Source organism: Camelus bactrianus, chromosome 15, assembly GCF_048773025.1.
Source record: "Camelus bactrianus isolate YW-2024 breed Bactrian camel chromosome 15, ASM4877302v1, whole genome shotgun sequence".
NCBI lineage: Eukaryota > Metazoa > Chordata > Mammalia > Artiodactyla > Camelidae > Camelus > Camelus bactrianus.
In genome coordinates this window covers 31,222,197-31,235,285 of record NC_133553.1, presented here as the reverse complement: position 1 = coordinate 31,235,285, position 13,089 = coordinate 31,222,197, and the positions used below count along the sequence as shown (strand labels likewise).

The window sequence follows — 13,089 nt, the reverse complement described above, 5'->3', positions numbered from 1 at the left end:
GGAAACTCAGGCAAGGGCACTGGTGGAGTAAGACAATACAAGTGCTAATTCTAGACCAGCCCGGCAACCTTGGGTATGTCACTTCTTGAGCATTCTCCCGGGTGTTAGATGGTACTACCTCCCTGCTCAAATCACAGGCAATTGTGAGGCCAAAGGAGAGAAGCCCTTTGTGAATAACAACTACCAAGAGGCAAATGGAATTTTCTTTTGTCAATTAATGTTTCCAAGTGTGCAAGTGGTAGGGAGATTTAGGAGTGCTACTGGATCCTCATCCCATTTCTAGCCGGGGCTGAGGAGTTTGGGAGGTGATGGGAGTGGGAACGTGTTTGCTTTAGGGCTTCAGGGCCCTCTGCCAAATCTCTCTCCTTCAGTTGTAACTTCAAGTGTTAAACATCCCTAGGAGCCATGGAATCAGAAGGGCAAGGGATGGTTCTGACAACAGACTCTTCCACGTGCTAGTCCATGTTTCCACGATCGGTGAGAAGAGAAACAAGTACAAGCATGTGTGCATGTCTACAGCTGGAAGTGGCACATGAGAAAGTCCGTGGCATTCGGCTATAATGAGAGAGATGGGAGAGCAAAGGCATCATAAAAACCCATAGTGATCAGTAAGATGCTTGGCCTTAAAGCCAGACATCTTTTGTGATAAGAAATCTGAGTCCCTTTTTTGCTGTTTGATTGCTGGCAGCTTTTAAGCTGCATTGCCTTCCTTCCGCTCTGCTCCACATCTGGGCAGCTGATTTTTAAAAAGGAAAAAAAAAAGGCTGGGTGCTCTATCCTTTTGGGGGGATTCCAACTGTGTGCACTGGTACCTTCATATAGGCCCCACCTCCTAGCCATAACAATACCCCAAGCCAGTCTCCTTTACTGGCTCTCTCCACCTATCTCCCAACCAGCTGGGAGGTCTTCACTGCTATCATAGACAGCTTCAATTACATAAATAACAAAAGCTTTTTGCAGATCTGGAAAAAAAAAAACACTCTCATTCACTGACACCCTTTAGGACAGTTTGCCAATAGCTATTAATAGTTGAAATACGCATAAATAAATAAATGCACTGAGTAGGCAATTCTACTTAAAAGAATTATCCTTGAGAGATAATAGGTCTAGGCTATAGCCCCACCTGGTCAAAATTACATCAGTAATTTTTGCTTGTTTAGATAGACCCAAGCTGGTTGCCTCTGCTGAGTGTCAGTCACCTGCTAGGTGACTGAGGTTTGCAGACAAAGGGGAGGGGATAATGGCTATGCAACCAAGAAGTTGGGAGGGCAGGGGATGACGAGCACACAGCCAGAGAATTAGCCTGGGTTAGAATATGGGACACTTCCTTCCCCACTTTCTTTAAACCTGTTACAGATAAAAATTCTAAATGCCCACCTCCAGAACTGGGAGATCAATTCTGATTTAAAAAATAGGAAATATACTCCTCAAAAGCAATGTCAGAAAAAACAAACTTTTATGAGAGCTCATGGTTTGTTCATATACTAAAGTTGAGGTATACAAAGTGTGTGGGTCATTAAGTTCTTGTGGAAGTAGCCTGGAAAATGAACACATTAACTCCTTCTATGGGAAGATGTTTTTGAGTATGAAACCACCACCTTATAAGCTAATGTGTGGCCCAGGAATTATGAGGACGATACATACTATGCAGTACTCAGTTCTGGGGGAGTCGAGAGCAGTAGATGATGAATAGCTGTTACTGCCACCTTCCTCGTACTCCACTTTCTGAAACAAGTCAAGTCCCAGGAGTATGGAACACCCAGGAGCAAACAGGAGGAATCAAAACAAAACCAAACCTTTTAATGTTTTGCTCTAAAATAATCAATGATTCTCTGAGACAAGTGCCTGGACATTATCTTTCTCCCCACAGCTCTCCTCCCCTTTGGCACCTACCAAGGGAAAACAAAGAAGACAATCTGAGAACAATTAAAAGGATTTTAAAATTATTTACTCTTTACTTTTATTACAATAAATATTTGTCAATAATAGAATTAAACAATTTTAAATTAAAACCTACTGCATTACTTTTGGGTTTCACAGCAGCAGAAATAAACATAAATCCAATTGAAAGGGCAAGGCTTCCAGAATCCAGTGGCAAGAAACCAGTCAGGTCTTGATTATCTGGATTAGCAAGGGGTACAGGAATACAGAGGGCACAAACGAATGGAGAAATGCACAGCTGTACTCCAACCCATCAAATTACCTAAGGCTTCGCAACATTCCAGCTAAGGAATTCAAGCAAGTTGTGAAGCCCCGTTTCCCACAAAAGCTAGATTTTCCCCATCAAGCGCATGAGCACAGCTGCTCCAGGGGCTGCTGTCTGGCCAGGAATGGGCCCCACCATCCTTCAGACTCAGAAGCCTCAACTCTCGTAGAAGCAGTCATCTCTCAAAGCTGTCTTTCTGGCTCACACAATCCCTGGTGAAAGGGAAGTGGAAAGTGACATATTTCCAGGGCCTTTCTTGGGGACTGAGATGAACTGAAAGAAGAAAAGACTGTGGCTCCAAATAAGGAAGAGGCTTCACAGAATTAGAGGCTACATGCAGGTTAAGTCAACATGAAGAAATAGCCAGCTGAGGGCTTACCGTCTTGCTGATAATCAAGAGTAGACTGCATGTATATACGAATATATCATACATATATATGCACAGAGAATATACGTGTACATATTAAATATGTATATATACACACTCCAGACATAACCAGATAAAATGAACACACATTATTTACTATGAACACAGCAAGTTCTAGACAGATCGATTACTAACATGTTCAATGAAACAGCTTGAAAGGGAAAATCAGACTTTGTGCTCCTCTTCATCTTCTTCTCTAATATACTCCACTTGCAACAAACACATTCCAGTTGCTTAAGTGGGGTTGTTTCTAGGTACCTGAGAAGGGATGGAACCACCCTTTTATTTCAGAACACTACAGAAAGCAAACCGCAGCAGGACCAAGCTAAGCTACTCAGTCACTCATCAGCCATGACTCCTGCCACCTAGTCTTAGTCACAGGGCATGAAATCTTACTCAGAAAAGTATCAGTTTGTTTTCCTACAATTGGTTATAAATTTAATCTATTATATTAGATGGGAGGGGAAGGGGAGAAGCCAGGCAGGCAGGAGTTTATACCTCAGCAATTATTCACTGCCATCCCCTTTACCCAGAGGAAATGCAAGTTTTTAAATTGAAATTTGGAGTTTAATACTGAACTTTGCTTTCTTGGCACATTCCAGAAAGAGCAAATCATTACATGCAACTGGGTCTTTGTCTCCTGAATGGCTGCTCTAATGGTATAAGCTATACAAAAAAAATAACTTACAAAAAATGTTAATATTGTGGGCAGTCTTAACAAGTAGTTACTCAATTCAGAGTCTGATACTGAATGATACCAGTAGTTCAGATTTATAATGCAGCATTCATAGATCTTGCAAAATTAAAACAGGCTCCTCCTATAAACTGATTAGTAACATTGAGTACTAAAGTAAACAGGTTTCTGGTCAAGAACTTACCCTTTAGAGAGTAAAAAGTGCTTGTCAAGAATATCAGAATCTAGAGCTCATGTTGGATTGTATATGTCTTAATAAAAACCAAAATCAATTCATATTCTAACTGTTACCCATAGAAACCGCTCAAGAGAAGACTTTAGCCTAACAGCCATGAGGCATCCACAGCATTTAGACACAAGTTGTGTCTTCAATACTATCTCTAATTTCAAAGTAGCATTAGGTACTTCATGGCCATGATCCAATTCACAGGCTTTAAAAATAACACCACTCTGATTTAATCTGATTTTCTAGGAATAATTCTGTGAAGAGTAAGATTGTGTGAATGGTCTGTGGAAGACCAGACACTATTTCTGTTGTGTCCAAACAGACTTTCCTCGAGACAAGCTCTCATTAAAATACTCTAAAATCAGTCCATGTGCCATTTTCCAATTCTGGAAACCTGGCTTTTCTGACCAAATGCAACATAAGCCCCATCGCTTAGGCCACCTATGAAAAAGGCTACAAATGGCAAAACTTCTTTTGCTATCCTACATGTTAGCTCATTTAACATCTGTCTGTAAAAAGAACAGGTCCCTGCTTAAAAACAAGCAAATAAAAATCAGCTAGATTACCTCTTGCATATTTATTAAAAACCAAAGCATTACTAGCATGCAGGTTTAAAAGGTTACATTTATTTTGCACTGTAGAAACACTGGAAATAAATTAGCCAATAAATCCAATTCTCATGTCTCAACACAAAAGAAAAAGTAAACACATTGCCACTTTCTCTGGAAAAGTTAGACAATCATGATTTACCATATACCCTAAAGTAACAGCCTGCCAATGTCAGTCATTTGTACCACTGTCAAAGATGAAAAGTAAAATATACAAATCACATGGGTTACATAATTAATAATGGAAAATCAGAAATTTACTTAAGCTTCCTGAAATGTACAGGGCATCACACTTTCAAGTTTCACAGTGATTAATTTAACACCATTTTACCATTAAAACTGTTACTTAAAATGTACATGTCAAAGTGCTTCAAATGCAGCATACTAGTTAAACTTCTTCTTGGAAGGTTCTAGTACTGGCAGCTCACTTAAGATTACTCACCCACAGGGTGTTCAAGAATGGGTATGCTGCCTCACAAAGACACCTGATAAGACAAAGAAAATTCTAGTCGGACTTCACAAATTTCCTGCAAGAGTGCTCAAGCAAGGCCAGAACTGAGGTCAAGACAAAGGCCACTCTGAACACAGGAATCAACACAACCAGATTTCTGTATCCGTTTTTGGCTTATTTGAAGACCCAAAGTCAGAAGTTCTAGCGCATCAGGTTTACTCTGTCCCCTCGGGCATGTTCCCAGCCCTTGACTAAGCACGAGATCAAAGGCAACCAGGGAGGTTTGTATGCGGCAAGATCTAGAGGCAACCAAGCAAGTGGGCATCTCCGCCCCAGGTGGGACTAGTTAAAGGGAAACGCAGGTGAAGAATGAAAAGGAAGACTTAAACAAACACAGTCGCCCAGTTAAAATATAAAGGGGGAAAAGGAGCCTTTGACTCAAATACTTTCAGATTATCTTTTTATTCTCTGTAGGTTAGAGAATCAAAGTCGGCCTCGGAAAGCAAGCTACATTCCAAATGCCTTTTGATTGACTACAAAATAAACTCAACTGAACACTTGGGAAACTTTCAAATTCACATTTGAATTTGAAATTGGTGGAGGAGGGATGATTTAAATTGTGACAATTTTAACATCACTGGGCACTAAGGGCATAGCATCCCTTAAAGTGGATACTATGCCTGCTTTTTCCTTTGCATGTTCCACTAGTGCCCAGGCTCTAGGTTACGATCAATATTCTTTTGGTATCTGTTTAGAATTTGGGCAACTCTAGATATACACTCCTCTTCCCAATACCTCTATATTAAAACAAATGTCATGTCAGTTAATAGTACTATAACATTCTAGACCATAATCAGCACTGAACTTTCTTTTTAATATTACAATTAAAAGTAATTTGATCATGATATTATTAAAATGTCAAGGAAAACTACTTAGTTTATTTGGAAGTTATTCACTCTTTAACCCTTAAGCTTAAAACCCATAAACTACATCTATTACACATTAACGGAGGAATGATGGTTTAAATTGTGGCAATTTTTAACTGTGCATTATACTAAGAACATGAATGTTATTAAAGGATCACAAAAGGCAGCATTAACATACTCTATTCAGGCATTTTTTAGATTTTTCTATCTCATGCTCCCCTCAAATATAGGGGAATTATTTTCTGACAAGCATGAAAGGACATTTTTCCAACCATAACCTGAAAAGAAACTTCTTACAGGTCTAGGTAACTTTGGTCAGCAGAAACACAAAGCAAACCTCTGGCCTGGCTAAGGCACTCTATTCTGAAATGCACAGAAAACATGCATGTATGACTAATCACGCCATTGCTCCCCAAAAGGCAGCTCAGAGTATGCTGGGAGAAAGGCTGGGGGGTGTGAATGCACCCCAAAATGTCATGCATAAGCGTGAAATAGCTTTTATACTTTGGAAATGTTATGATAATTGGCAATGACATAAATTCACTGAGCTCTTTGTAACTAAGTCCTGCGTCAGCTGCTGTATCACTGCATAACAAATGGGAGCTTTCGTGATGCACTTCAAGATGGCAGACAAAACCAAGAAAAAGAGTCAGCAGTACACTAAAGATTCACAAGTCCACAGTATTCTGAAACAGTTAATTACTCACTTTTCATCTTTCACCTTGTTGACAGCCATCTTTCTTTCATCTAATGATGCCAATAAAACTGACTATAGCATAATTCTTAACCACCATTGGGAAATAAAGTATGGGCACAAAACAACTTTCAAATAAACCTGATGCAACAGAAAGAGAAGAGAAACACACTTTGAGGTAAAATAGCCCCTAAATTATAGGACATGACCCTATGCCAGAAGGAAAGGGTATTTTTTTTTTTAAACTATACTGTACAAGGTGAAGAAAGCCTATGGTCCAAATTTGTCATTTTATAAATATTTATCAATTCTTTTCTTATATAATACAGACGAATCTCCTTGGGTACAAGGTCAACAGTAAAATGATTAGCTTAGAACCTTAAAACAAAGCTTTGTTCCCGGCCCAAATTAACACTTTATCCAGTTCAGTTCTACAGACGACACAGAACAAGGTATACAAAAAACAGTCACCTTTACTTAATTAGTTCATTTGCTGACCTTCATGATGGCAATTATATTAACAAACATGGAATCACTACCCATATTTTCCTGCATCAATTTCTCACCTATTTTCAGTGTTCATTTTTGTCTCAGAGAAAGTCACTGAATAAACTTCAACATTTACAGTTTTTAAAAATGAGTACAGAACCATATGTTAGCTCTTTGACACCTCATTTCTAATAACTTGAATGACAGTGATTACGCTTCACAAATTTAAAAACTGAAATATCCATTACATAGTTATTTTTACAAAGCAGCAGACTAAAATTCAACAAAGGAATACACTATAATTAAGTTTAACGATGGTCACATTCATAGATAAATAATGATTATGGATTTAATTACATATCAACACAGTGGTGCCTATTTTATCCAAGTGCAATCTGTCCAAAAAAAAGGGTTTAAGATACACTCTTCATTCAAGCACAAACTTCATTCCGTGGAAAATAAAAGAAAATCAGCCACTAAATTTCACCACCACCAAACTAAACAGAGACAAAAACCAAAAAAGAAATAGAAGAAAATATCCACATTCACAGAAAGGTGTAATCATAAAACAACCATGTCAAAATCAAAGGGATTTTTATGTTTGTCAATAAACCTCAAAAATTACTCCAAGTCATATTAAAGGGAGTATATACTCAGTAAGGCATAGATATAAAAAATTTTCTTCAATGGGGGGAAATGAGCGAGTTGGGGAAGAGAGAATTTCTCTCTACTTCTTTATCCTTTATGAAATAAAAAACACAGCAGTCTCCCCCACAGAAAGAAACAGAGGGACAGAGAAGGGAATTATATCAGAAAATTATATTATATCAGAAAACTAATTTCACAGTGAGGTTCACTGTAGTAATTTCAGAGTGAGGTTCCTGAGATTCCTAACTCTTAAGAAAATTTTTCTTATAAGGAAGTTTATCTGTGTTCCTCACAAGTCATTATTTAAGACTGGGACTGTCACATGCATTCATTTGATCATAGTTCACAAGCACCAAATCTCGGCAACTTGCAGCTGAGGGGGAAAATGCCACATTTAAACAATGAACCATGCCAACGAGCGAGCTACAGTTCCAGTCCATTCTCTACTAAGCCTCAATAGAATATTTTTCTTTAAAAGAAGATTAAACCATTAATCAAGATCTGTTCCATATCAAAGAGAGCCAGAATCCTAGAGAATCCAAATATATATATCAGCTCTCTTAGCACATGAGGACAAAAGGCATTTCCATGGGAAAGAGAAACCAGTATTTGGCAACTGTGTATTGTTCCATAATCATTTGGCATCTCTTGCTGAAGGTAGCTTGCTCTTATCTTTTCCCTTATGTTAGATTTGGGCTATTGATAGTTTCCATAGCTAAAGACCTACTACTAAGTGCCAAATATGAAAACATATTGGGGTTTTCTGAATGTTATTAGTGCTCCTAACCCAATTTGGGGGTTTTAAAAATAAAAGCCAAGCATCTTTAACTCTGTATGAACCAAATACAACCAAATATGGACTCCTGAAGGTAAAATCACTAGGAACATTTTGCTGACCTAATGTACATTATGTTTAACCAAAACATCACATGGTTTTATAAAAAAATAAAACAAAGTAAGCTGGGAGTTAGTAGGTCTAAAGTTCCACAAGTTCAGATCATATATACCATTCCTGCTGTCCAAGTACCACACACACTGAGTTCCCATGTCTATTAAGCAGATCAGTTTAGTTCAATGGTGATGGATGAAATATTTACAGGCATCTTATTTACAGTACTTCTTTCTGTAGATTACAGGCCAATATTTTTTTCTTCCATTCCTAGTCAATCCGAGTTTGGTTTCCTCAATGAGAAGGGGTAAATCTGAAAATGGCTGCTCAGCTGCTTTACCTACAGGAAACCAGAACACCAGGCAATGACAAACACGCACCTGATTTTTTTTTTTTTTCAAGCATTAAAAATTCACCCTCTGGAGACAACAATCTACTGGCATGGTAGAAACCATCACAAATGAAGAAGTTTTCCTGAACTAGGATAGCTGTGCAGTTAGATGGCTAAATGAGTACTAGAACTACCCTGGGAGAGTTAGGACTTAAACCTGGGTCTACCCAATTCTGAAATCTAATCTTCCCAGAGCCCTGCAGCTCAAACAGAGTTACATCCAAATCCACTGAAAAATTATACAATTAGCTGACTTATACTACCCAGCAGGTCAAACACTTACATATATAGTTAGAGTCAATGTTCAGCGTTTTTTGCATTTCTAGGTAATCATTTCTAACCCTGGTGAAACAGTATAAAAACTACATCTGTAAATTTTGGAAGGTTTAGGTCATATTAGTTAGGGTATCCCTAGTGGGTAGGCAAGAGCATGGTTTATGTGCCAATTAGCAAATAAGGTTTATTTAATACTTATTTCTATTTTTTTTAATTGAAGTGTAGTTGATTCAAAATGTTAGTTTCATGTCTACAGCAAAGCGATTCAGTTATACATACACACACATATACATTTTTTTTCAGATTCTTTTCCATTACAAACAGCTCATTACAAAAAATTGAGTATAGTTCCCTGTGCTCTGATTTCCATTCTTATTCTTAATGTTTATATTTCAATAGTTCAAGTGAATGTTGTGTGCAGCTTGGCAAATTTTACCTTCAGGTCAGAAGTTACAGAACTGGTAAGAGAGCACAAAGACAGAGAAAAGATGCTCCTGGGATTTTTTTCAGTTAGCTTGTATTTATTTTCCAGATTTTTAACAATAAAGATATACTGCCTTTGTAATTTTACATAAATGTGTTTTGGTTTGGTCTGGCATGTGTATGGTTTTCTAATAATATGCTTCTGAAGGGTTACAAAAAGGTAAAACAATTATGAAAGACACTAAGAACTATGTTCTACTTCATGCATGGCTAATAAAATATCAGAATAAAGGCCTAAGAGTGTTGGTATAAAGCATGCGTTAAATTTGCACTAATACGAACATAAATGATTATGTCTTCATGGTATAATTCATAGACTTATCATGGTTATTTTCATCTATTTTGTTTTAACAATCATGGGCTACTTTGGGGAGAAACACTAAAGGAAGAAACCTAAGTTTAGCAACACATGCAAGGTACAAAAATTGTTATCAAGCGTGACAGGCGCCCCTGTTTTAAACATATGTATGACAATACAGAAGTAAAGACATTTCATCTCTCAAACTACCTCATAGCAGGGTTCCTTTCAAAATAAACATACCCAATAGAACTATTTTAAAAGCCACAGAAATCTGAGTATCATTTTACATGATTGCTATGAAATTATCCTCAGAAAATAAAGCAAATGAAGAGGAAAAGAATATTATTCCAGATTGTTCATTCCAACTTTATTTATAATAGTGAAAATCTGGAATAAATGATTAAACGATTAAAAATAACTGAGTCATGGCTAAGTACACTGATAGTTATTAAGTAATCTCCTTGATGGAATACTATACAGCAATTAGTAATCATAATTATGAGACAATGCTAAGATATGTAGAATAATTAGAAAAGAATGTTAAAGTGTGAGGAAAAAGAAAAGAAACTGCACAGTTCTGATTTTCATTTTATTATATCTAGCCTACCCCATTTGTCCTGAAAGCAGTCTCTTACTTTAGAAGAGAACATTGAAGTTTGCAAAATACTTCTTAAATCTACTCTCTTCTATATTTCCCCTTATAAAAATGCCCCTGAAGCTAAAGAAGCAAGTATAGAATAATAATCAACAAATGGGATTATTTTGTCCCATGTAATTAATTAACAGCACAAGAGTTTATAATTCTATTCACCAAGAAAAGGGTTTACATTTCTTCTCACTCAAAAACAATAACTGAATTCCTCACAATCATTATCCAGCTTTTAAATTATTTGTAGTTACTATAACATATTCATTAGAGAAACAATATCTGAAATTATGCACCTGGAAATTATCCAATATTTAGAGAATATCCCCAAATCCTTCCAGCTACTATAATAAGCAAGCTTCTTTTGAAATTTTCCCTCACCTTCATTTCACTATTTATAAGAAGCAAAGGGAACCAATATTGCTGTAGATTACTCACCACTCGTACTCCATAATGGATGTGGGCCAGAGTGAAAGCAGTTGTCAATGTATACAGGAGAATGCTCTCAATGTAAGAGGCTACTCCTAAATTTACCACCAGGACAACCAAGAAGAGAGGAACCAGCAACCAATTGAAAGTTGGGCACCGGGTACTGCTCATTTGACAAACAATCAGCTGACACTTGAAGTTATTTTGAAAAAAGAAAAGAAAGGAAGAGAGAGAGAAAATTTAATTAGCAAAGCACTTCCAAAACTACTCGTTCCAACATTTTAAAAAAGCATTCAAGTACTTGAGCTAAGATATTTACATTATATTATTAAGTTCAGTAATTCTCAACTGCCCAGGAGCCTGCCTGGACCTGTGGCCCCACCTCCAAATGCATGGACCCCCAGAGTGTGTGTCAGAAGAGGCTGGAAGATAACTTATTCAGGATGCTTTAGAAGGCATTCTTATACTGGGTGACAGTTTGGATAAAAGATATTTCTCCCAATTTTAAGACTCTATGACATCTGACAACAATTTTTTGAAAAGAGCCTCCTGCAACCCCACACAACTAAATTTCTTCATGGTGATGAAGTCGCATTATCATATTAACATCTCAAAACCTCTTTGGCTCTCTTTACTTCAACACCTTACTCAAATCTGGCTTTATCCTTTCAGAGATACTTTTTATACAATGCATTAATATTTTCAGATCTTTAAACCCTATAAAATCAGTATGACTTGAGACAGTAAACGCACGTTACAGACATGGAAACATGAATTCAGTGGCTACGTTAAAAAATTAAAACTTATTAAGAACCTGGCCTGAGCTACAGCACACGTTCTCAGCTGCCAGGACCTCAGGATATTTTCTCAACAACTCCTTACCTTTCCCCCACCCCTATCTGCTCTCTTGCTGGACTATAGCAGAGAAAGGGATTTTTTTAAACATGTAATATTTATTACAAAGTTTTAAATTGTATGTTCTTAATTTAAAAGTCAGTTGATTATAGCACAGGGAACTATATTCAATATCTTGTAGTAACTTATGGTGAAAAAGAATATGAAAACGAACATATATACGTTCCTATATGACTGAAATAGTGTGCTGTACACCAGAAACTGACACGGTGTAAACTGGCTATACTTTAATAAAAATATATATTAAAAAAATCAGTTGATTAAAAAACATGTTGGGGGGGTGTGTCTGTGTATGTGTTTTCTCTCTCACAAAACCCCCTTTCAAGCTCCCTAAACTAATTATTATATCTGCAACCACACTATTAACAATATTCAGAGTCGAAGGGAATTACTCCACGAATTCTTCAGCAGGCAATCAAAACAAAAAATTTAAATTATGCCATGGTTCCAAAACACTACTACAGCTGTCTCCAAATCCTACTGGTTTCAAGGGAAAAATAAAATAATTTTCAGCATGTTCTGTCTTTGAGGTTATTAATTACTCCTTCAAATTTCTGATGTAAAATCTTTAAGTTAAATTCTGCTTATTCTAATACTATGTAAGGTTTCTCAAATTATCAAGTTTTGTCAAATATTCCTTATAAATACTATGATTTTTAAAAGAAAGAAATCTTACTGTGATGTTGGCAAAGGCTGTCCCAACCATAAAATAGAATACTCTAGGATGTAACTCTAAAATATCTGAAGGTGACTGGAGGATCCATGCTGTAGACAAAATGAATAGCAAACATGGAGAAAAGAAGGGAACCATAGCTTCATAGACTGAATTGTGTTTCAAGGTGTTATTTTTATAGCTTCTGAAAAAAAAAAAATCAAGTAATACAAAGAACATTATTACATATAAAACTTACATTGTACTTGTATTATATAGTTTTCAAAGTACTTTTACATTTATTCTTTTATTTTTTCACTCACAATAATCTCATGACATACGTAGAACTAACATTACTAATCCCATTTACAGTCAGGTTAAGTGAGGATGTGAAAGGTTAAATTTATATAACTTGCTACCAAGTGGAAAGGCCAGGACTAGAACGGAAGTCTTCTGACCCCTAGTCCCATTCTTCCCCTTGGAATGTAAAGATGAATAAAACTCGGTCTTTGTTCTTTGAGATTATATTCTAATAGGAAAAACAAAATGAACACAAAATAATACTAGAAGAGCACCTCACAGTGCTACTGTATCACAACTTAAGAGCAAAAGACTGAACTGAGACTGGCCACAGAGTATCTTGTGTTTCTGAGCACGTAGGTAGGTGGTGGTCCGATATATGTTTGCTCATCTGAACTGTGCCCTCAATCCTCATCCTCGTTCTACAACTAATTACAT

At 36.8% G+C, this 13,089-nt stretch overlaps 1 protein-coding gene across 3 annotated transcripts in view; it reads right to left on the bottom strand.

The window, feature by feature from the left end:
* Nucleotides 1-1,926: 1,926 nt before the first annotated feature.
* The window catches only part of SELENOI (selenoprotein I), a 36,996-nt gene continuing 25,833 nt past the window's right edge, over nt 1,927-13,089 (bottom strand). The window contains exons 8-10 of one of the 3 annotated variants that reach the window (XM_010948526.3): nt 12,376-12,556; nt 10,794-10,976; nt 1,927-8,598 (exon numbers count right to left, since the gene is read on the bottom strand). In XM_010948526.3, coding sequence (XP_010946828.2) covers nt 8,500-8,598; nt 10,794-10,976; nt 12,376-12,556 — 463 coding nt within the window. In that variant the 3' untranslated portion in view covers nt 1,927-8,499. Of the gene's footprint in view, nt 8,599-10,793; nt 10,977-12,375; nt 12,557-13,089 lie in introns of those variants that run through there. The other 2 variants (XM_045511820.2, XM_045511821.2) reach the window with 2 other exon arrangements.